The 26,069-nt window shown below is 37.1% G+C and overlaps 2 protein-coding genes across 32 annotated transcripts in view; both read right to left on the minus strand.

Moving 5' to 3' along the window:
* Positions 1 to 4,209, minus strand: part of madd (MAP-kinase activating death domain) — a 58,447-nt gene extending 54,238 nt beyond the window's left edge. For 20 of the 30 annotated variants that reach the window (XM_079866976.1, XM_079866968.1, XM_079866975.1 and 17 more), the window contains exon 1: positions 3,914 to 4,209. The gene's annotated coding sequence lies outside the window, so the exon portion shown is untranslated. The remainder of the gene's footprint in view (positions 1 to 3,913) is intronic. The other 10 variants (XM_079866980.1, XM_079866984.1, XM_079866982.1 and 7 more) reach the window with 1 other exon arrangement.
* A 2,396-nt stretch (positions 4,210 to 6,605) lies between these two features.
* Positions 6,606 to 25,939, minus strand: nr1h3 (nuclear receptor subfamily 1, group H, member 3). 2 transcript variants are annotated; one of them, XM_079867243.1, is made up of 11 exons: positions 25,791 to 25,939; positions 22,409 to 22,558; positions 18,082 to 18,164; positions 15,858 to 16,019; positions 15,312 to 15,578; positions 14,478 to 14,680; positions 12,480 to 12,659; positions 12,148 to 12,247; positions 9,408 to 9,521; positions 9,175 to 9,269; positions 6,606 to 8,473 (listed from the first exon to the last, which is right to left on the minus strand). In XM_079867243.1, exons 3-11 carry the CDS (start codon positions 18,122 to 18,124, stop codon positions 8,327 to 8,329), a joined length of 1,311 nt encoding a protein of 436 aa, XP_079723369.1. In that variant the 5' UTR covers positions 18,125 to 18,164; positions 22,409 to 22,558; positions 25,791 to 25,939; the 3' UTR covers positions 6,606 to 8,326. The 2 variants fall into 2 exon arrangements, with proteins under 2 accessions (XP_079723369.1, XP_079723370.1); XM_079867244.1 differs by lacking the exons at positions 22,409 to 22,558; positions 25,791 to 25,939 and adding an exon at positions 18,314 to 18,701.
* Between the last annotated feature and the right edge of the window lie 130 nt (positions 25,940 to 26,069).

Raw genomic sequence — 26,069 nt, forward strand, 5'->3', positions numbered from 1 at the left:
ACACTAAAATTAAAGAAACCCCCTCAACTGTTAAAAAAGCTTTAATTTCTGTTTGCGTCAAAATACAGCTCCTCTGGAAGAAAAAAAAATGCAGAGCTCACTCAGTCCAGCTGTTTCATGAAACACAAGCAGCCTAAAAGTATAGTTTTGTATCCCTAATATTCTTATGCATTTATTCTGACAAGGTGCTACACAAACCCATGGTCATTCCTATTAATGAGTTTGCACAGTTTGCCATGAGATGTAATATTTGCCTGTAATTTCCCCCCAAAAAAACAGTTTTGGAGAAATACAGTGTAAACTGTTAAAGCCAGTAGCGATGCATTACTCAGACTTGTTGATGTGGAAGAAGAGAGGCTGATCGCCAAAAGCCATCCCACCCGTTGGCAGCACACATGCTCACAGCACACCCCTTAAGCTACTGCTGTGCTCAAGATAAAATAAGCATTTTGACTGGCCAATCAATAACAGAGAAACAAATTATATGGTAATCTCATTGGTTTTCTCATAAATCTATAACTAAAACAACCTCCAAGTCTTGGAGTTGAATTTCTCTCAGGCAGTTGCTACTGAATATTTATGAGACTAGTGAAATATCCCTATAATGTTGAGTCATATCCGACAACTTGCTTAGGGAGACCTGATAAAGATCTCCATCTTTTATGTTTGAGGATAGACAGCAACCACACCCAAGAAGGAGAAATGACTGTGCAATTGCATTCAAACCTCTAAAATTAGCTTAACTCTGTCAGGGAGGGAAAACTAACAGTGACAGATGAAATGTTTAAGATAGGACATAAACATCAAAACATCAGTCATTCATCAGGGCCAGAATTTTATTAGATTTTTTCACAGTTTTGCATTTTCTTAACTAATTCTTCACTATATATTTATTTATTTGTTTAAATATTGAAATCACGATTATTTAACACGATTATTGATGGGAGATATGATCAAAATCTTACTTCATGATACGAGTACTTTTAAATGTCAGTGAAACTTCCCAATTATCAATTCAGCAAAAACGAATATGTTAATTAATGTAACTAAAAGTCCTCAAAACATTTACAGTCAGAAGACAAGTAAACAGTCAGCAATAAAATAAGGACAAAGAAAGCAATTACAAACAAAACCGACAAAAAAAACACAATAGAACAAAAATACAAATTAAATAAACAGTGCTTTAGGTTTTTCAGGAAGATGTACTAACAGTGGTATTCAGAAAAGTAATAGCCTACAACAGAAACGGAATAAAGCAATCAAATGTAAAATAATAACACTGCTGTATACATTTATATAGGCTAATCCTTATTTAAAACTACAGAAGTTATTCATTCAAGAGTCTTTTCTTGTTTGATTAACATTCATGACTGCAGCAGTCATTAATGTTGGCTGCTGTCACTTTAAGAGCTGCACGGATCCAATCAAATTTCACTTTTCTAACTTTATTTAGTGTGTAATGTTGCTGTTTGAGCATAAACAACGTCTGCAAAGTTACAACGCTCAAAGTTCAAAGCAAAGGAAGATGTTTGCTTTTAAAGAAATAATTTTTAAGGACAACAACATATGGCTGGTGGGGACTACACAACATTCCTCCCGGGATAGTGACATCGCTAACCCTAAAATTTACATAAACCCCCCCGGGGAACATGCAGTCCATGTTGTGAAGAGGAAGAGTTGTTGTAGTAGAGCACATTTGTCTGAGTGTGCTCACGCTGTCGCTTCTGTCTTTTCACATGCAATACAGTACGTAACACAAATGCAATAGCATGTCACTCTGTAAGCATCTTACAACAGTTCCCAACTTCCCACACAAGCGATTTTATAGATTATTATGACAGAATATGCTAATTGAAGATAGTTACCTCCACATAAGCTACATAAATTCATCAACTAACCATTCAGAAACATTCTGTTGCATTCTACATTGTCACTTCTTCTTGAGTCTCTCCATCATTGTCCGACTCCAGTTTAAACATAAAAGGCAGAACAGTTTCTGACATTTTAGTGCTTGTCTGCGTGAGGTAATCAGAGCTGCTAACACACACAAGCTCTTGAAGCTCCGCCCTCTGTGCCGGGAGCAGCAGCTCATTTGCATTTAAAGGGATACACACGCGTTTTACTGACCCTCAAAAAGGGACAATTTTAACATGCTGTAAAAAATTATCTGTGGGTTTTTTTGAGCTAAAACTTCACATACACACTCTGGGGACAACAGAGACTTATTCTACACATTGTAAAAAGGGGCATTATACCACCCCTTTCATATAAAGCACGTCCCGCTTTATCAACAGTAGATTGCATTTTACATCACTCAGTTATTCGGCTGATTTGGATGTTAAGTTTAGCTTAGTGAGGAACGAAAGTGCACCGCTGTGAAGAAAAGGAAGGTGAGCTGGACATTATGAGGCAGCGGCACAATAATTGTTTTACCTTGATTATCTTGTTTTCATAATCGTTGGAAGCAAAAATCGAAATACGATTAATTGCACAGCCATAACCTTCCCGCACCGCCACCTACTTAATCTCTGTCTCTGGGGTGTAGCTGACAAAACTAACATTTTAACCCTTCCAGTTTAATTTAGCACTGCAAACATAAATGATAGCTTAACATGTCAATGCTGGCAAATGACCATGGTATAAGCGGGATAATCCACGGCTAGCAGTGCATTAAACGATTTTAATACATTCCGTTCATTTCTGACATTTATCCCATATTCCTCATTCAAAATACAGTATGAACTATTCACTTACAGCATGGACTGAGAATCACTCATTCACACAGATTTCATATCATTATAAAAATGAAACTTTTCAAAGGGAGAGACACAGAGTGGGAGATAAATTCCAGAATTAATGTATACTGACACTTCTACTACTTACCCTCACCTGACCCATTAATATACGAGAGATGAAAGTCTATTGCTGTGAATATAATTATGCCTTTCGTCCAGAGTTAATCCTGTACAGGGATTTTAACATATTATTTGACTTTTAACAGACACTTCGCCTTTTGACACACAGTGATGAACTAGGCTATATCAAAGGCAGCATCAAGTAGTAAACTGAATTGTACTTCTACACCCAAATTAGTGCTCATAATATATTGTGATTTTATAAGCTCACTCGAATGGATTCTTCCACTGAATAAAAGGAATACTTTGCAAACGGTGACAGGAAACAGGCTGAACTGACAAAGGCAAAAAGCTGTCTCACATTTCACCCAAGAGAGTAACAACACCACCCAAGTCATCTTATACACAGCCTGGTGTCGCAGATATTCCAAAACAAAAAAGGTTTACAAAGTCAGAGAGGTGACACTGCGTGATACAGACAAGCTTTTCCTGTGTCACTTCATCATCATCATCATCATCATCATCATGACAACATGATGACATGACTACAGCACTACATCCTAACCCCCTCTGGAGAGAAAACCTGTGTCCTTATGACCTCTGCTCCGGAGGACAAAAAGGCGGAGATCTGTAGAGGATTTTGCAAGAATCAAAAGAATGGGTGCAGATCTGGAAACGGGTGTGATGTTAAACTACTGTGTATAACATTCAGCCTCATCAAATGCACTGAGTAAGAGGGCATCGATTAATGATGAGAGTTCTGCCTATCGACAGCCTTGTTATTAGGCTCTCCTAACATTTAAGAGTCTTTGGTCATATATTATGAGCAGAGATACAGCGTAACACACGTTTATACAGTGAAAAACAACGATCAGCTGCTAGCAGTAGCTAACAGGATCAAATAGCTAGCTGTCAAAGCTGCTTACACAAGCAGCTGCGTACATTTCTACACCGTTATAACGAAGCCACCTTCTATACAAACACTGCACCACTGACCCAGAGCAAACCATCATATATCAGTTACAATAAGTGAGAATGGGAATGAAAGAGATACTGACCTCCAGGAGCTAACGTTAACGCCACTGCCACTCGCTTCAGCGGTGTATCTCTGGCCCTGCTGCGGCGAAACAGCGTCTCAAAACACATTCATCGATACATACGCTGACGAACGCATGATGTGACAGCGGCGCGGCGCGACGATTGCACATCCGTGTCTTGCGGTAGCGGGTCAGTCAGTGATGCGCTGATGATTGTGCCTGTAGATAAGCGCTGCTGCTCCTCGTCGTCGTCGTCGTCCTCCTCCCCTCTCTCTCTCTCTCTCTCTCTCTCTCTCTCGCTCTCTCTCTCTGCTTGCAAACTGACTGACTGTATGATGATAGCGACGTCCGATTCGTGATTGAATCGTTCGTTTGAGTCGGTTCTTTTCAATGAATCAGTTTTATTCGGTTCTCAACGATTTGTTCACAGATCAGTCTGAATCGGTTTTGTTTGGATTGTTTGAATACTAAAAAAAGAATACATCACAAATATTACATAATTAATTTATGTTTCCTTCTAGCTAAATTTCACATGCGTGCATCTGTTTTAATGTGTTGTCTTGTTATTTATGTAAAAAAAAAAAAAGAAAAAAAAAAAGATCAGTCTGAATCGGTCGAGCGGTTCTTGAGTCACCAACTCACAGAACAGAGAACTGCCTCTTTCGGACAAGTCCGATTAGTAATGATTTGGGAATCGATTTTTGAATTGATAGGAAGAGAATTTGGAGGCAACTGATAGGGCGAAAAAGAAGTTAGACATATATTATTATTATTATTATTATTATTATATATAGACTATATAGCCGTCATAAATAACAATAATAATAATAAACGTAAATGATCACTAGATTCCTTATGACTTTACACTGAATTATAAATTAAATGAGAAATTGAGTGGTTCATCACGTGGTACACAACAAACCAGTTTATAAAAAAATATATAAAACAATTTATTGGTAAGTGTCCTTGGTGTAATTCTTTATTTTTATTTTTTCGGTTTGTTGTGTAGGCCTACCACATGCTGACATAGAACCACTCAAGTGGATTTCTGAGCCTATTCTTTCTTAAAGAAAGATATTGATGTGTATTTGAATTGATTTAAGAACTTTAATAATTAATTTGCTTGTAAGACTCTTCTATGGTGCATGATTTTGTTCATTTCAGAATTTCCCTTTTTTATTTCGCTTTTTGCTAGTAAATGTTATATTATTTGTTGCAATAAAATCACTGCACTGATAGATTGCACTGTCGGAGAAAAACATAATAAATAAAGAAGAAAATTAAAAAGAACCGGTTCATTAAAAGGATGTGTTCAAAAGTACCGATTCTCTGAAAAGAATCACTCCCATCACTACTGTACTACAAACCGAGCGTGAGTTCCGCATACAGCCGGAGGCTGGGCCGTACCATTCATGCATCTAGAGGGGACATGGCATGCACGTTTACGCTTATGCTTACACGTGAGCTAGCGGGTTTTGTGGCGTTGACAAGTTGGAACGAGGTTAAAAATGAAAACATTCCTTGTGTGCTACAGAGTGGATATCTTCCAGTGATACTTGTCTATTTTCTGAGGCGCTGATGTCTAATGACGTAGGCGTCTCGTTATTTGCATATCGCTCAGAGTGGGTGGGCTTGATAAAGAGTACACAAACACAATCCTGCTTCTGTCGGAAGCTCATGTTACTTACATTAGGATGCAGAGAGATGCTTACATAACACAAGTGCTAATAGACAGATCACTGACACCAATGTTGTAAGCTCAGATTCAGTATTTATTTACAGGTTCAACCCCTGATCTATTAAAAAACAGCATAATAATAAGACAGAAACAATACGGAGGTTCCCTGTTTTAGGTAAATGTATTTCTGTATAAAGAATAGGCTGAGTCATCTATTTTTTTCAGCATTTTCATCAGATAAATATATACTCTCACAAAACAATAAATTTAGTCTACTTTTAATTTATACATATAAAGCAGTATACCAAGGACTTAAGGCGTTAAAACGTAAGGTTGCATTTCTATTTCATTCTTCCATGACTCTCTATTGAAGTCTAGTTAATTCCAATAATGAGGTCCACTGAGCTGAGAGGCTACAAATAAATTAGAACTAAAATCAACTTTGCATTACACTCTGCCTCATGTAGTAACATTCTGTTAGATCATTTTATCATTTCAGTTTGGAGAAAAAGCTAATTACGCTCATTACAGTAATGACTAGAATTCATCTAAGCCTTCACAATTCCTATGTGAACAAACAGATGATAAGCAATGACAGATAAACAGGAAGATCATAGAGGATCAACAATACATGTCTTTCAGTAGATTTTATACCAAGTTTCAGTCAGTGAACTGGCTGAGTTTGGCTGCTCAGCCAACTGCGATGTTCCTGAAATCTGAACGGATAGAAGGTAAAACACCTGCATCAATTCACTTGTGTTATCAAGCCATTGTGAAAGATTAGAATCTATTGTTATGATAAAAATGAGCTTGGAAATAAAATCAGAAAGCAAAAAGAGCTTGAGGAAAACGATGTGCATTAGCAATTTATCTAGCTGACAGAAAAAGAAAAAAAGAAACATACATATGGAATATGAATTAAGTCAGCAAACAAATCTCAATATGCACAGTCAGGGCAAATAATGCCACAGCAAACCAACTGTTTTAGTCAATCGTAGAAATTTAGCTTTCTGTTAATTTTTTTTTGCATGTTAGTTTCCATGTTAAATTGATTCACAACCCATCTATCATAAAAGTGGTTTTTAAGATCAGTAAAACCTGAATCGTACATTCGGTCACACTGGATTTTTGTATTGTCACGGAGCATAGTAGACATTACAAAGTGCTCTCACTTGCCAAGTCCCTTATTTCAGAGCTATTGCTGTGACATTGCCAATCTCTCTTGATGAGGACGGGACAGGTTTTACTCCAAGTGCATTCAGACTATCTGAATATCATCCTAATGTATAAGTGAGGTACAACAATAGTGTGTTAAAACAGACTATGCTAGATAATTGCAAATCACATCAAAATGAATATTAAAGATTGAAATAATTTAGTATGTGGAAATAAAAGTTGACAAAACTATCTTCATAGATGAATGGGTGTATATAGAGCTAAATATAACAATGTTATTATGAAAAGAAAAGAAAAGAAAAAAAACAGTGAGGTGATGAAATAGAAAATAACTTGGGCCGATAATGTTGTATGACAATTTCAACCACTGATTTTGGAGGATATATATTACTGTACTGTTCATTTGTTACTTCAGTTAAATTCTGGGGGCAAAAACAAAAACAAAAACACAGTAATCAAGACATCTTAGGCAACAAACTGAGATATATTTTGTGCATTTATGTTTATGTTTTAAGAATGAACTGTCAAACAATATCAGCCCTCCACCAAGAAGAACTGATGAGTAAAAAAAAAAAAAAAAAACGACATCAGAGGTATATGTATCTCAGTAGTCGCTGTGAGTTGAGCAGCACACTGATTCGGATCCAGTGACTCTTAGCGATCCCTGTCAACCATATTCTACACTGATAAGCACTTTCAACAACTCCGAAACATTGGGCAGTACATTCGACCTCATAAAATCAGGCCATTTGGCTTTTTTTCTTCTTTTTTTTTCTTCTGAATATTCCAACCAGCAGAAAACAGAATTCCTTGTTAACGTTGTGATATGCTGGATCAGTGTAACATGGGGTCTGAATCAATGTGGCCGGCACTGGTAAAGCACTGATTGATTTTTGTTATAAAAACCTTTGGGTGTTAACAAAAGATTGCATTTTAACATGAATCACAAGACTAAAAGCATGTCAAACATCATAATAAAAATGAGCGAATTAGCCTGTACTACTACTAACAGAAGACTTCCTCAATTCTGTGCGTGATCTAAGCAAATTCAAAATAGCAGAATGCTGTCAGCCAAACAATCAGCCAGAGTGGAACCACAAAACACTGTAAATAAACATTTCTCTAATGAACAACCTTAGAGACAACCTCTTCTGTGAAACCATTGCCAAAAACCTGCTCAAAGCTTTTGGTACTGGAAACATTTAGTACAACATGAAAATAAAAAAACAAAAACATGACCACATTGTTTGTGGTCGCTCACTCTAGCAAGCAAGTCTCTGAATCCAAACTCATCCGGAACCCTAAGCTCAAAAGATGGACAAAAAACCACTACCTGTTTTGATCAGTCCCTGAGCTACTTCTGGCCATACAGTCTATCAAAAGCACATTCAAAGGAAGCAGCTCACTGACCACTGGGTCCAAAATATAGAAGTCAAGGAAGAGAATGATAAAACCAGGCTCCTTGTTACTCCGGGAGACATTTCAGCCCTTAAGGACCATGTGTTCGGTCTGTAGACGACTTTTGCCCACCCAGGTTTCCCTGACAATGGCTCATTCTGTCCTGAAGGCGGAGGTCTGGCTCACTCATGCACGTCCCAAATTTCAGAAAGTAGAGGTGGGAGTTTCTTGTCTTGGAGGCGCAGAGCAAAGACTTGCTCTGAGTGGACGCTGCTCAGTGTGCGGAGGCTGACCAGCTTCATCAGCATTCGGGGAAACATCAGATGATCCTTTGGTGGAAATTAAAGAGTAGTGGATGATTAGCAATACATAGTAATAGCAAAACCTCATCAGTTATACAGTGTTTTTATTGGTAAAATATATTTCCGTTAATTCAAATAAAGCTAAAATAAAATATAACTCATATTAGATGAAAAACTAAATAAAAGCATGAAGCATTAAAATGACTAAAACTGAAATAAAAATAAATTAAAGCTAAATAGAAATATTTAAAAAGGAATAAAAATTACAAGAACAATGCAAAATAAATTAAAAACTGAAAACATAAAATAAAGCTAATTAAAAACATTAACAAATACTGTAATAGTATTAAAATAATACTAAAATAACTGGTTATAGTCAATTGTTATTGTATGTTATTGATGCAAGTGTGGAATCACCAGTGCCACCCACTGGACGTAAAAGGACACAACAGAAAAACTATATATGTTCTTTTGAACATTTTATTCGTTAAATAATCTTGAAAAAAAGGTATTACGGGTTTCCACAAAAATAATACGCAGCACTGTGTTTGTTTGTATTATTGATAATAATAAAAAAATAGCAGCAAATCAGCATTTTACAATGATTTCTGAAGGATCATGTGACACTGAAGACTGGAGTAATGACTGCTAAAAATTCAGCTTTGCATTACAGGAATAAATTACATTTTAAAATAACAGGTATTTTAAAAGAGGTAAATCATACTCACGTTGGGTCGTTTTATTCTGATGTAGGAGTGCAGGGCGTCCACATATGGCTGCTGTAGTCTTTCCACTAACTCATGATCCTGCACGTTCGGTCGGTCTGACCCCACACACACACAAACACAGTGTGATTGACGCAAATGAATAATGCTGCATTTCATTAGTTTTGTGAGAAATTGCCTGATAAGACTCACCAGAAGACAAACAATATAATGTTGGTTTTGTGAGTCAAACTGACCTGCTGAGAAAATGTTGATCGCGATGAGCAAAGCGTACTCTGCCTCGTCCAGGTTGAGGTCGTTCATGCCTTTTGAGAACTCAAAGATGGGGTTGATGAACTCAACCTGCAGCCCTACAGATGAGTCAGAGAGGACAGAGATCATTTCAGGGCATGAACAACAAAAATAGGTCTCAAATTAAACCACACTAGAAAAAAACTTGTGAAGTTTAGGTTCGGGTGGGTTAAACAGCTTGCAGCTTTGTCCGGTTAGAACAGTGATGTCTCAAGCTAAGAATCGTTAAAATTATCCTTTAATTGAGCAGTGTAGTCTTACAAGGTCAGATTCACAGGAAGATTAAAACAAACAAATTAAACAGAGCTATCAAGTATCCAAACAGCGGATCCATGCTTCAGTCTCACAGCACGTAGCAATCCGGGTTCTCTTGTGAATAACGTCTGATCCTCCTTTTATGAGTCAACAACAATGTAACAGGCTGGAAACACTACACAATGTGGTTTAATTCAGCCTTATTACACGGCTCTGTGGAATACTTGATTCTGATTGGTCAATAGCGCCATCCAGCGGTATGTTATGTAAGGGATAATGTAGAGCGAGGTGGTTGTTATAGCGAATACAACCCCAACAGGCTGATCGGCGTCGGGGTCTTGAATCAGCCTGAAGGGGTTGTATTCGCTATAACAACCGCCTCGCTCTACATTATCCCACTTATTACATGGCTACCCACCAAATAAATCAATAATTTGACACAAAATATTGATTTAAAAGGAGTTTATTGATTTAAAAACGATTGTATTGTTTCCGCTTAAGAAAACAGTCCATTCCGCGTCCATAGCAATGCTCTGTTTTTCATGGCAACGGTGTGTTACTTCACACCGGTCTGTTATCAAGAAATAACAGACCGCATTCTACATTGGAATTCAACCAAGCCATGTAATAATCCCAGATAACAACCGCTCAAAACAGTTAACGCAGGCTCAATCCGGGTCACAAGTCAGAAGCGCTAGGAACGGTTTTGCATTTGGTGAGCTAACAAAGTATTAAAACTCAGTCGAATCAATATTTTGTGTACAGTTATTTAACTGTATCATTTTAACCATTTAATCAGTATCGTGGACTCACTCTCTCTTGTTTCATACAAACGCAGTTTCTGCCATTTTCTGACGATTGTTTTGCCCACTGTTGGATTATAAAATACAAACAGGTACGATTTTAAAACAGTTTAATCGGAAATCAATATCTCTTATCTCCATAATTATTTATGAGGTGAAATGCTGTGTAATAAGTGGTATGACCATAAACCGTATCTCTTAAATGTCCGTCTAGTTTGAACTTGCCGCGCTAGTAACTGCTATCTCAGCGGAAGCTTTGCGTTTAAACACCTAATAAAATATTTCAACTCCGATCAATATTTCGTGTCTAATTATTTACTTATGTGGTAAGTAGCCGTGTAATAAGGGATAATGTACATCCAGGCGGTTGTTCTCTCAAAATATAAGCCCCTTCAGGCTGATCAAGACCTGTTCACCCTGTCGGGAGTTATGTAAGGGATAACGGTTGTTATAGCGAATACAACCCCGACAGGGTGATCTTAAATCAGACTGAAGGGGTTGTATTCGCTATAACAACAGCCTCCCTCTACATTATCCCGCTTATTACATGGCTACCTACCAAATAAATCAATAATTTGACACAAAATATTAATTCAAAAAGGAGTTTATGGATTTAAAAATGATTGTATTGCTTCCACTAAAGAAAATAGTCCGTTCCTTCTCTACGGTTAGAATCCTGCGTCCATAGCAACGCTCTGTTTTTCATGGCAACGGTGTGTTACTTCGCAGCGGTCTGTTATCAAGAAATAACAGACCGCATTCTACATTAGAATGCAACCAAGCCATGTAATAATCCCAGATAACAACCGGCTGGATGTATATTATCCCTTACATATATGTTTGAACCAGAAACTGATTCAGAAGAAGAAAAGGAAGCACAAATTATATAAGATTGTCTAGAAATCGATGCATCATAATGGTAATGAGTTTTATGTATTGCTCTCTACAACGTCTGACACATAATGGTAATTGATATGATTAGCCATTGGCTTGACTACGTTATCAAACAGCTAATAATGTGTTGCCAATGTTATACAAACCATGTTCCTGTTCGCCATCTCAGAGACAAACAGCTGCCTTCTAACAATCAGTATCCTTACAAACGCTTTGAACATCATAGAACGTCAGTGGAGAAAGGCATATAGTTCATCATAACATCGTAATATACATCACAATTCACTCGCTATATTGCTAAATGTACCCGATTTTTCCTGTCCCTTCTTAAAGGTGTTCTTGTGCTCACTGCAGAAAAGCCCCGCCCCATACTTTGACAGGATTGGTTACATGTATGTGACGGTAGGAAACGGGCGATTTCAAACCGCGTTTTTGAGACTGTCTTTGGTTCACTGCAGTTTTAAGGAGAAAATACTCAGCAATGGTGTTGACTAATGAATTTGCACATGGTTTGACAACATATAAACACTTAATTTTCACTACACTTTCATCCATTACTAAATTATTATTGAATTTAGGTGATATTAACATTAAACTAAAGGTAATAAATGCTTTAGGAGTAGTTTGCATCATTAGTTGTAGTTGCCTAATGTTAACAAATAATATTCTTCTTTATTTTAACCATCAGGCAAGTTTAAATCGAGCACCCATACAACAACATTTCAAACAGTACCTGCTTTGGCGAAATCCTCTTTATTGTAGCTGAAGTCTTTGAGGAAGGTGATGCTGTCTATTGCTGGGTTATAACGTCTGGAAGTCTCTAGCAGCATGATCTACAGGAGAAAAGAAAGTTTAGCAGGTATGTAAAACAAGCAGTGTCGGCTGCGCTTGGTTTTTCACGAGAAACAAAATTTGACACCGGGTGGCATTTTTTTCTAAAGCACTTCCCGTTACAAAACAACAGCAGAAACAAGTCTGCCAAACAAGAGTGTTCCATCTGTGCACACAAAAACAGTAACAGAACATGACTGAAAACAATGTGTGTTAAGGGTCAGTCAGGCTGACCTCAATAGTTGAGGTCTTCAGCAAGGCGATCTGGTCCTCACGGGTGAGCTCCAGGAAGCCAGGCAGCTGTTTAGCAAAGTCTACAATCTCCTGCACAGACATGATGGCCAGCTCAGTGAAATGAGCAAACCGCTGTTGTCGAACCTCTCGGTTTAATGGGTCCTGATTCTGTGGCCATGGCTGAAAAACAACAAATCTTGATGTAAACATTTAGGATCAATGCATCAGAGATTCAGAAAGATGGCACAATGCGTAACTGGATATTTGAAGGATTAAACATATGTCTTTCGAAGCAAGGGCACAATGGAGACGCCAATTCATAGTTTTCAGTCACATGACTGGTACGGATACCTGGAAGGCAAAACACTGATAGAACTGAAGCACAGGGAGTACTCTAATGTATCAAGACATTGATATTAAAAGATCAAAATCAATATACACCTTATTGATGATGCATACTATATACACGCAAGCAGATGTGAAAACGAATGCAACACCCTAAATTGCACGTTAAGCCTTTAAAAGAATATATAATTTTCACTTTTTTTCTGGCTTCATCTGCTTGCCTATAGATAATATTTAATTAATAAGGGGTATGGTGAATTTGGTCTCGCATATCACTGTCTTAATGCATTAAGCCACATTAAGCATTTTCTTTATAGTGGTTGGAGTCAGATTTACTAAAGTCAGATTTAGCGCCGACGGGAGTGGAAAGTTCTAGATCACACGCAAATTAAAGAACACAGACGCAGCCGAATCATTTCCATAATGACCAAAGCAATCTACCAAGAGCAGCGCAAATTAGCATCAGGTTTAAGACATCCTTTTTTGGAGGGTAAGTAATAGAGCAAATTCCAGTAAATTGATGAGAGCAAACCTTAGTATTTCAGGCCCCCTGAAATCAAACTGTAAGTTTTTTAGCTTTTAGTATGAATATGTTAGCCTTAAGGTTATGAATAAGCTGGTGTTTCAAAACGTATTTAGCAGACTTTAGCTTCTCATCACATCTTCTGTCCAATCAAATGCTCTCTAGAATCTAAAGCGTCCCGCGACTTCCGCCCCCTATACCACCTGGCCAAAGCGACCGTTGACACGTCACGGAGCAATATGGGTTGGAGATGTGTGTTCGGTTGCTCAAACGCTCTAGTTTTATTCTATTTTCCAAATGTACGTTGGTTAAGAATGAAATGGCTAGAATTTATTCACACCTCTACTATTGAATCCAACTTATCATCAGCGCTCGGATTCGCTTCCATGGTGCTGTCAAGTACGACTTGCAGTCTTTGAGGTAAACTAAACGCTATTGGCTATTTGAAAAGGGGGAGGAGCCATTCAATATGTCCCGACTTGGCTTCCTGTTTCAGTGGAAATTACATCAACGCATCATACAAAGCTGCACGTTCCAAGTCACTTCAGTGGGCCTTTAAATACTCTCCCCTCCCATGAATTTTGCCTCTGAAAGGGAAACTCCCACAAATGCATATGCAATAGGCTCAAAATAACCCTGTCCACACGTTTTCAGCGCTAATTTTTCACTTTCACTCAGGATTTTAAATCCTGACAGTAGTTTTTTAACACCAAAAGAGGGTTTGTGCTGCTGCAAGCTGTTAGTAAATCTGGCCCTAAACATGCAATTTAGCATGTTGCGTTCATATTCTGGGCACTTGTGTTCACCTGTATATAGAATGCATCATCAGTAAGTTGTATACTGAATTTGATGTTTTAATATCACAGTCTTTGTACATTAGTACTTAGTACAAACCTGGTAAAAATAACTGGCTTAGACTTGTTTTGCCCTCCAGATGGGCGTTTCTATAAGGGTGTGACATGTGAAAACTATGAATTGTAGTTTGATAAACATGTGACAAAGCAAAGCTACAGTCGTATTATCTAGGTCTGTTAGTCCGATTTCACAAAAAACAGATGGTACGATTTCAGTAATACAATTACATTTTAAAATGATGAATTACTGTTTTAGTCTGCTTGAAAAACTCTTACAGTGACTTTGGGCCGATCAAGAAAAGAGCGTTTGTTGCACTGCTTCTGCATGGACACCAGCTTTTCGATCATCTCCTGCTGTTCAGGAGCCAGAGGTGGCATCTCAGGGGCAGGGCTGGGTGTTGCCACTGTAGAGGTTCGTGCCGTCTCTTCTTCCTGTTTTTTCATCTTCTTCAGTCGGATCTGCTCTTCTGACAGCACACCTATAAGAGACAGAGAGATAAAGCTGCTATCAGAATGATAAGCAAACAAGCAGCACACGATCACAATGACATACGGACATATCATAATAGATAAGATAAGAGATTTGACGACAGCTGCATGGACTACCTGAGACATCCATGATTAATGAAAAAAGCCAGACATGGGTGAAAAAGAAAGATACACTGCCATTCAAAAATTGAATCGTTTAATAAATATAAATTAATATTTTTATTCAGTAAGGATGCATTAAATTGATCAAAAGTGACAGTAAAGTTACAAAACATTTCTATTTCTAACAAATGCTGTTCTTTGAACTTTCTATTCATCAAAGAATCCTGAAAATCAGCTTCCACAAAAATATTAAGCAGCACAACTGTTTTTAACATTGATACTAATAAGAAATGTTTCTTGAGCATCAAATCAGTATATTATAATGATTTCTGAAGGATCATGTGACACTGAAGACTGGATTAATGATGCTGAAATTTAGCTTTGCCATCACAGGTATAAAAAACCTTTTAAAAATATATTCACATAGAAATTGTTACTGTTTTTACAGTATGACAGTCAGACCAACCCCAAAGCTTTGAATGGCAGTGTAGATGTTGATGGTTAAAGAGCGTCACTCACATTGCTCTAGCATGCCCGCCTCCCTGCACTTGCGCAGACGGCACTGCTGACACTTGCGGCGCATGTACATGTCCATCTCGCAGCGGCCGGAGTTCTTGCAGTTGTACTGAGCTCCTTTGATCACGCTGCGTCTGAAGAAACCTTTACAGCCCTCACAGCTCAGCACATTATAATGAAAGCCAGATGCTTTGTCTCCACATACGCTACACACCTCATTCCCCATCATCTTGGGAGCAGGGCCCTTCTTTCTCTTCGCTGGCTGACCCCCTGCACAAACACACACAGGACAGAGACACTAACGTATGAGATTTGCAAATCCAAAGCAACATACACAAATAAATTAACTAACTAATGCATTATTATGTTCTTAAATTAAGCCAGTTCATCCACACATACTGTATACACATACTGACATGCATGTCCCACATTATGTAACAGGTAAAGTTCAACTCTGCATTATCTGAATCATTTTAAGCACTATAACCAATGTGAAGTATATGATCTATGACATGAGTCCAGCTGTATCCTCCAGTTGTTCAAGCTCACCTGGTGCAGGGGTGTCGTCTGAGGGGTACATCTTGATGTCGCTGGGCTCCATGAGCTCATTGTGCGAGGTGCTGTATGGGGCCGTTTGACTGAGTCTCTCCTGTTTCACTTCTGCTGTCAGTGCTGAAGGGCCCTCTTCACTGGCACAGCACAGTGAGTCCCCTGTATACATACCGACAACACATTCCTTTCTTTTAGGGCTGGGTCTGATGATCAACCAGGTGTCCAATTAGTGAGAACAACTTGATTTTCTTTCTTTAGATTTTTTTTTAATATGGAGCTGCATACACATGCATACGGATGACTTTTGGTCATGTAACATGCTGTGTTTTTCACACTGATTTTATTTTACAGGGAGTTCTTAAGACTAGTCATTGAAGCAAGAATCCAACTAGATTTGAAAATGTATTGTTTTATACTTCTCTAGTTCTAATGGATGACAAATCACTGTGACTATAACACACCACACAACCAAAAACATGCATTAAGGGGTTAGTTCACCCAAAATGTTTAATTCTGTCATCATTTACTCACCGTTAATTTGTTCCAAACCTGTATAAATGTCTTTGTTCTGCTGAACACAAAGGAAGATATTTTGAAAAATGTTGGTAAGCAAACAGTTGACGGTAGCCATTGACTTCCATAGTATTTTTTTTTTTCATTACTATGGAAGTCAATGGCGCCCCACAACTGTTTGGTTATCCATATTCCGCAAAATATCTTCTTTTGTGTTCAACAGAAGAAAGAAACTCATACAGGTTTGGAACAACTTGAGAAATTAATTTTTCGTGTAAACTATCCCTTTAATATAACACATTGATATAACCTATTTTTATGTATTACAAACATTAACACACCTAGGTCAAGAATGCATCAATTTATGGGAAATTCCATCACATTAAAGCTTATGGCAGATGGTTAGCACTCTACCCATATGTTAATTTTTGGAAAGTATGGACAGTGCTCAACATTTTTAAATAATAAAAATAGAAAACAATTTAAAAATCATTCATCATTCTTAGCCATGCATTAAAGATTTAGGTAAATTTATCTTAAGCGGTTTACCACTGGGCTCCTTCTGCCAAAAGGAGGAAGAATATCTCTCTTTTTTTCTGTTCTTACACCAAACATTTTTGGCTGCAAATTTTAGCATTCTTATTTCTTGTGTTTTTACATGTGTAATATTTCTGTCATTAAGGTTATTGTTTACTGTGATGTTTATGGCAATGAGAAGCTAGATAATGTCTTAAACTTCATTTGCATGATGGGTAAATACCACATTCACAAGGCAAGATACCTTAAATTTAAATCCAAAAAGTATTTGTTTCAGATTTACGTTTACTATTATCATCACCTAAAAAAGTTACACCAATTAAAAAAAAACATTTCGCATTATAGAAAAATGATCAAATAAATTGTATTTTTCCCTCTGCATTTCCCCACTTATTCTTTTTCTAATGTTGTATTTTTTGTTGAAATTTAAGTTTTGCAAATAATTAAAAAGCTAAAAATGCCCATGAGTAAAAAAATAAAATAAATAAATAAATAAAAGTTTTATATTAGTTACCCACACCTCTATTTGATATAAAAACATATATTAACACAAATAAATCACACATGTTAGCATATTAATCATGAAAAAAAAAAAAAAAACACTTGAAATGTAACTACATAAATTCAACTGTAAACTGCCAGTTTGGGCAAACAGTTTTGGTTACCACTGACTTCCGCTGTACTGACGAAAAATTATTTACTATTAATTATTAATTAATTACTATTAATTTACCCAGATATTTACTAAAATATCTTCTTTTAGTTTCTACAGAATAAAGTCATAAAGTTTTGGAATAAGATAAGTGAGTAAACGATGGCACTAACACAATGTCTAGCATCACTTGGTTTGATATTTTGTTATTAACACAATAAAAAAAACATGCAATTACTTTTAAATAACTGGTGTCAAGGTGATTTTAGTGGATATATGGAGTCACTTTTTAAGTTCACAAAACCTTTGGTAAAATGTTTTGCTTAAAATAAACTTGTGTTATTTTTCTTAGAAATAAACGGCACTTGGTTTGATATTTTATTATCAAACGCAATGACATTCATACATTTATAGGTGTGACTAAAGTGTTCAACTATGTTCTGGCAGCTTCTGATTTGTATCTACCCTTTGTACGTAAACATTTTCACATTCTAGTGAAAGAAAAACAAAGAGTCTTACCATGACCAACATCAGTGATATCAGTCGTAGAAAGGGTGGACATCTTCCACACAGCCACTTGTCATAACGGACCAGCACTGCACCTGCAGAGCACAATGAAAGGCAAAGTTGAAGTCATGAAAAACTGCCTGTTTGTGTCAACGATTCTGTTTTTAATATTCAGTCACAAGAACTGCCTCAAACTAACACTAACTTTGAATATACAGTTCGATACTAAATCAAAACCACCTACAGAGTAGAACAGCAAGCAGCAGAGTGTGTTCAAATCAAAAGGAGAATCAAAGCAACAATGACACACACACACACACACACACACACACACAAGCCAGTCACATAGTATGGGCAGCAGAGGTCTGCCACTCTCACTGACAATAAACGCACGCAATGCTGATCTATATTAATGACTCTCAGTACAGTTCCTTAAGTAGTCACACTTCTGTATGGAAAGCTCACAAAAACTACACAGTCACCCTTTCACATCATGGGAATTTTTTCTTAAGCTAAACTATGCAAAGCAAAAAAGAAGAAAAATTGAGAAATATTCATAGAATTGAGAGCATGTTTTTGCCAACTAAGCATGCTGTTTGAACAGCCTACTTGTGAATAGGAATTGAAAGTGCAAAAAAATCATGGGTGTTGTTTTGAGAGTTTTAGGAAATGAGATGGACATCTGATTTGGGGACGAATGCTTTGGGTAAAGGCTCGATCACATTAACCCTGACATGACATACAATTTACCTAAAGGAATTTTCCTGATGGACTTCCAAAGGTGGATACATTTCACAAAGCGAATTTCGCATCAGTTAAAGTGTGGTGATGCAAAAACCACAGCACTAACCAAATAGCAAGTTACTTGTTCTGGCAGTGACCTCTGTATGGGCAGTTCACAACCACACGCGGGTCATGCCTACTTTGCCAGTGAAACTTTGTTGTGCAAGAGTAAATGTGACCATGCCTTAAGAATGCAGAAAAAAAATGCTGATTCAGTTCTACAAAATGACCTTATCGGCTAAAAAAGAAAAGAACCATGACTCACAAAAATAAAATACTACTAGAAAAAAAAGGAGGGGAAAAAAAGAAGCCATTCTAAGGGGAACTTCTTTAAATGACAATGTTGTTAACTGACAGGCCAAATGTATTCCAGGCCCTCCTAAAATTATATTGAAAAAGATATGCAGTAAACAGCGTTTCGGACCAGACACAAACAACTTTTCATAAAATACCCAACTATTCATTAAAATCCATTAGTTATAACTGTCTGACTAGAGTCTAGGGTATCATTTTGACACGCTTTCTTGTGATTAGAACTGTGATTTATTGCATTTATCATCTAAAGTGGATGCGCCGGAGCGCATATAGGTCACAATATCACATTTAGTTTTAGTAGTACGATTATTCAATGCATTTTAGATGGATTATTCTTATAGAGTGCATTAATAGAGGGAGAGGCGGGACATAGCGAGTGCCAAAAGAGTCTGTGTGTGTGTGTGTGTGCGTGCAGCTTGTCTGTGTAGGAGATCCAACGAATTCCTGCATTGAAAGCACGAGTGCTGCATGAGAAAAATGAAAGTTTAGGGAGTTTCAGTGACATTACTACATATAATGTTGAATATAATGTATAATAAATGCAATGTGGGGATATTTGTGGGTTCTGATAATAATATTATTATTATTTTGATAATAATAAAAGAATATTAATAATAAAAACCTCTCTTCTTTATTTTGGCTTAAAGTATCAAGAAAGTATCGTATTGTGTCGTATTGCGATTTGTATCGAATCATGCCATGAGGGTCTCATTACACCCATACTCTATCATTATGATCACTTTTTTTCTAAATCAAACAGTTTTTTTTCTAAATTCAGTTGTAGCATACAAACTATTTATTTTAGTTTTTAGTATGTTTTAATTGATCTTAAATTTTAATGGATTTATAATACTGGCCATAACATGAAAATCACCAAGTTTATTCTGGTGAATTTTTACGCTGATATACCAATAGGATTAGTTAAATAATTCATGAATTAGGCTGTAACACAAAAAGTTTACACATGCAAACATCTGGAACATTAGCATGACACAACCCCTTGCTCGGCAGGGATCACTGGTGATCCCGGATTATTGTTGTTCAAAATGCATTACTCTTTAAAACATCACACTCTTACTTGATCTGGACAAAATCAGCATCATAAGGAAGGTTTAAGACTCCAGCTTCGATATTTGACCACTGTTTATGATTAAACTGGTTTGCAGTGACATTAAAGTCCCCATGAAATCAAAATTGACCCTATTTACTTTGTTAGCGCATATTACTAGTCTTGTGGTGAACAATTCATCTGTGCAAGTAAATATATATATATTAAAAAAAAATGTTTTACCATGGTAATCTTTAATCAAAATCTGAAAAGTTTCTTCTGGTCTGGAATGGCGTTCCTTCTCTGATGATGTAGGTTTGACGGCTTGGGTTGAAAACGCTTAACCACTCCCCTCAAACCGTTAGTCTGCTATGAGCGAGAGATTGAGAGGAGGAGCGCTAAGTAAAACCCTGCCCTCTGTTCAATATTCTGTTTCACTTGGAAATACGTCACAACACTGGAGAAAAGTCGTTTGCAACTTCCGATTCACGGGGACTTTAATTTCTTAATTTATGCCAGGAGTGCAAAATAATGAATCTGTAACGTTCGTTATTTTGAATAGAAATTATCACTCACACAACATTCATTCTCGTCTTCTCCGGCTTATTTGTGCTCAAATACATATAATATACAGCATACGACAGGGCTATTAGTCCAATAGTGCGCATATTTGGAGAAATAATGAATAATTATTACATGCTAGTAAAATATTTAGTCATACAGAATAAAATTTGTATTAATTTTCCGCTGAATTATGCGATCTGAAGTGCTCAAACAGCGAACAGAGATTTGCGTCAGATCTGACCTCTGACCTTTTCGTGCGATTTGGGGTATTTTTATATAAATAAAAAATAAAGGTAAGGGTAAGCATAGCCCATAGCTTCATATAAAATGCTAAAAATAACATATTTCAAAATCTTTTTTTGACTTGAAAGCACCGCGACCGGAATATGATACAAATACTCGATGGTGTTTTAAATTGAGCTTTAAATAAAAGTGTAATATTAATAAATTAAATTGTGTCATGTAGCTTGAGGCTAACTGTTGTGCTAATGCACCTGCTGCAGGAGCTTTCTATTCCATAATATATATATTTTTAAAATAATTCGCATTTAAAGTTCCAATAACAGTTTTTTGTTGTTTGTTTTCTAACAAGACTTAAGTTAATGCGTGGATTTTTCGTGTATGGGGGTTACATTATGTGTCAATGGCCAAGCATTATGCCAGAAGAAAGGCTATAATGGCTGATTTCAAACAAAAGAATAAGGATAAAAGAATAATGAAGATTAAGTCTCATACCGGTGTCGTGCCGAATTTTGACCCCCGCCGAATTATTACCCCCCTAGTATTGGTAGGTTTAGGATTAGTTGTGGGGGAGGGGCTAGGATTAGGGGTGGGGTTAGGATTAGGCAATCAGGTACTGACTTCAATGAGGGGGGTAATAATTTGGCAGGGGGTCGAAATTCGGCACAACACCGGCAGAGGTGTGAAAGGTTGGTCGATTTAAATTAAAAGAACATGAATGGGCCAGTTCTCCTCGCCAGACATTAGTCAGAGACAGTAAATGGGTGTTTACAGGGCAATAAAATATTTGATGATAATCTTGTTAGCCTTCCCCAAAGTCTCCCCTGACAAAGTCACACAATAGGCTTCATAAAATGCATAATTTTAGAGATATCATTCTCAGATTTGAAATGAAGCATGACCACAGTTGTGGCTACACTTTAATTGTGGTAATAAGTTGCTATCCTAAATTCACATAATATTTTTTATACATTTAATAAATATATTCTTAATATTTGTTGTTTTTGTTTTTATGTTTGAGCTTATATATCTCAATATTAATAACAGTCTGGTTAATTTTGAGTCTTGAACTGTAAACTCTCAAGGGTTGGCTTTCTAAATATATGTTGGTTATGTGTCTATTCAGAATGACTTATGAGCAGCAACCTTTTTATTTTGGGTATGTCAAGTATGCAGCACTTGCCAAAATTGGGAGTGTTGAGAAAGGGGTTAAAACACATCGAACTATGAATACAAGAAGTAGATTTGAACATTAAGGTGAAGTGAACAAAAAAAAAAAAGGTAAAATCTTTTCAGCATCCAATAAAAACACTCCAAATGTATTGATATATGTAGAGTGTGTGTATATGGCCGCTGAAGCATGTTAATGTGAGTGAGAGCCCCACTTACCCCTAGAATGATGATTTGTTATTGTCCATCCATGTTGTTCTCTGCGTCACTAACAGCACATCACATTTTTTCTCTCCAATAGTCTGGATGCCATCAGAGGAAACTTCTCTCCTATAATAGACTCTTCACTTCAGTGTCACAGCTTTCTGACTGACAGAAAAACAAAGAGAGGAAAAACTAGAGTGACTTCTGTTTTGGAGGTTGTATAGCTCCAAAGCGGAGCTGTTCGGAAGGATTATATAAAAACAAGAAAGCAAGAGAGAAAACAAGCCAATGGATAGAATGACAGAAGAGAAGGTGAATGAGTGAGTAAAAGAGAGTGAGAGAAGGAAAAAGGAGGGAGAAAAAGAGAGCACATGAGAGGTTACTAGCGGTCATTCACATGGCTGTGAAATCCCCACAGAGGCCTGAGCTCAAACCTCCACCTTTTGTAAGTGTCTCCCAAAGCACATCTTGGAATTTAATGCAGAAAGATCTGGAGTCACTGAACAGATGCACAAAGAACATCTCAGAACATCTCCTGGATATGAGTTATGGGTTTACTGAATTAAAAATAAGCAGTAATAGGAGTCCAGCCACTAGACGTCATAAAATGTTTGTGCTTTAACAGTCAGAATAATGTCAACCGGGATACGGCCCTGATGTCGTGTCATTCCACTGTTACACTTAAACCAGGAACAGACCAAAGTCCAGGTTATGTCACCAGTCGTACAAAACTTAGAATTTAAAACAAATAAAATGGCAACTGCAACTGTAAAACCATAACAGGTTAGAAACTCTTAGCAGCCCAAAATAATGAACAATAATACACTTTCTGCACAACCCTTTCTAATATACAAGCTGGAAATTAAGATGTACTTCTAAAGAAACACATTTTGTTCATAAACTGCATGATAATCAGCACACATTATATCAGCTGTAAGAAAAGACAATGGATCCGTTGTAAAATGGAGAAAGAATCCTGTCATTGTCTTAAATCCCCTTTGTTCAAGGGTTCGATGAATTGTGTAGCTCTAATTTGAATTAAACATTAAAAATCACATTGAACATGAGTCATGACCTGATGTAAACCAATGGAAGGCTTCTTTCAATGTCCAATGTTCTGTACTTATCAGTGTGCTGTAACCTTTGTCCTGTAAACCAGTGTGCTCTACATCTGCCAGATCAAGAGTCAGATCATCTGCTGGCAGATATGATAGCTGGATAATAGTGACAATGAACAACTGAAACAAGAATAACAGGCCATCATTCAGGCCACTTCATTTCAGTAGAAATATTTAATTTGCTCTTGCCTGTACAAGTTGTGTTTTTCGCAAAATTCTGCCTAAAAGTTTCAAGCCCGAAAATATGTTGAGGTTTGGATTCAGCTTATTTCAGGAAGTGGTGTTTTCCAATTCTGTACAAGCTTCCTCTAAATTTGTCATGAGAATTAAGAGGAAGAAACCCCTACTATTCATAGGATGCAGATTCATAATGTGAAATGGTAGCATTCGATTTAGTCTTAAAAGTACTGTTGGGTTAGACTCTCAACACAGAACCACTTCTTAAATTCTAAAATTAACCAAATTGCTGAAAAAAACAGATACTAAAACGGAGAAGATGCGTAGGCTGGTTTCCACCCTGAAACTGGTTTCCACCCTGAAACAGACTACGCCTATTGCCCAATTAAAAAGTGGTCTTTCATAGAAAATGCCCACAAAACTATGTAGCCTACCACTTCACCCACCTTTTCATGCAGAGTACTCAATGGTGGGAGCGAGGTAAATTAAGCATGAACTGTGTATCATACTACGACAGTTAAAAACTGCTCTTTTACAAGCATACAGATGGCATTGACTGTACACCAACTTTTAATGTCTCAACATATTTGAAAAATGGCTTAAATAAAAAAGAACGACTGCTAAAATTTCACTGAATTGACTAAATATACAGCACTCGTCGCTGCTAAGTGTGCTTATTTACAGTGAGTGACATGTTGAAGGTTGCATGTAATCATACACATGCTGATTTTAATAACACAACAGAAGTAACAGATATTTTCCTCTGTATTGTGATGTACATTTGAGTGTAATGGTTTTTCGAAAAGAAAAAAAATGTAAGGTGGGGACTTGCTTCTATGCATTAATTGTTAATTAGATTTTGAGATGTGAATGTTGCTTTCGAAAGTGGGGAAAAAAACTGAACAAGCTTGCAAGGGCGGCGGGGTTTAAGCGGACTAAATGATTGGAGAAATCCGGCATACATCACCAGAGAGAAGTCTGTCATTTCCACCAGAAGGTCCAGTTACGACATTTTGAATAATTAAAAATTACGAGGTGAAAAAAAGAAATGAGACATCGACATGGATGAATCGTTCACAATAAGATCTCTATAACATGCACTTAGAAAATAGATGGAATGGATTTTCATTTCATGCCGATTTTAAGAATACCAACACAATTGCAAACGTGATTATTGATTTTATAACAGTTGTTGCAACAAGGAAAACTGTTCTAAAAGACTCAATCATCGAGCTAATTGGAATAACTAACAAAAACCAAAAGCCTGTCTGGAGCTGAAGCCACTCCTCGCCTCAAAGCTTCTGCAATCCCATTCCGAGACGCCACTCCGTGTTTTCCATTTCTCGCTCCCTACTCCTCAACTAAAGAGAGAAACCCGGTGAGAGCGATCGTGGAAACACACACAGACCTTCTTCTGAATTTCATAACCTCTCATCGCTGCAGCGATTCGCGAGTGAGAACAAATACATAAAAAATAAAAAATTAAAACAATAATAAAAACAGTCACATGGCTGTCATACTAATAATAATTATCAGCACAACTGTTAGCTCACTCGACCTGTCAAATAGGAATGGTATAAACAGCTCAAGATAACTTCATAGCTGCTCTTTCACACACATTTCTGTGAAGGATTCAATTCGGAGTAATTTAACGGCTTTAGTCTGTACTTCACCCCAAATACTGTGACTCTGAGGATTAGCCTCTAATTAACTCAGGACATGATCAACAGGGCAGATCACGGATTATAAAACTATATTGAACAGCAGTGTTAGTGGTAGCAGCACTCATCAGCTAGCCAAAACACCCTGTTAGCCTTTGCACCTTAAAACAACCACGGTGTAATAAATTCAACAATCCCAGCAACTAACCTACCATCTAAACACTGACAGATTAAAACTGACAACCTTACGGTAAGTGAGTTAGACAACTATCGTTTGATCCAGGGTGTTTACAAGCGTTATATGAAGCACTGACAGACATGTCTCCCATCATGACAGCTACAGGAGCTAACATTTATACCACATTTATACCTCAACACTCATGTAACTCCCTCAAGAGATGGCGTGGTCATATGAGAATAACGCTCATTTTCTAGTAATACCTCGCTTTGCTGCTGATGACGAGATCTTTAATCCTACACGGTGAACTTTACACTGGCGATGTGAAGAGAGAGACGCCTAGGTAGGCCGTGGAGAGAGAGAGAGAGCTCTAAGATGGCTACATACAATCACAGGACTGTTTTTGTATTGTGCCTTCAAAATAAAAGTGCCTTAGTGACAACGGCATCTCTCCAATAGTTGAGGAAGTGGTGTTATAAACATTTCTATTTGTCCCGTTTTTAAATAAATAATTGTTGAAAATTGATCATTAAAAAGAATAA

This window comes from Squalius cephalus, assembly GCF_949319135.1.
Source record: "Squalius cephalus genome assembly, chromosome: 3".
Lineage (NCBI taxonomy): Eukaryota > Metazoa > Chordata > Actinopteri > Cypriniformes > Leuciscidae > Squalius > Squalius cephalus.

Excerpts from the sequence above, each read along its gene's own strand:
- nr1h3 (XM_079867243.1), bottom strand. The coding sequence starts at position 18,124 with ATGTCCACCCTTTCTACGACTGATATCACTGATGTTGGTCATG. Across the intron at positions 16,020-18,081 it reads TATCACTGATGTTGGTCATG|GGGACTCACTGTGCTGTGCC; the intron begins GTAAGACTCTTT and ends GTATGTATACAG. Across the intron at positions 9,522-12,147 it reads AGAGGATTTCGCCAAAGCAG|GGCTGCAGGTTGAGTTCATC; the intron begins GTACTGTTTGAA and ends ACTCATCTGTAG.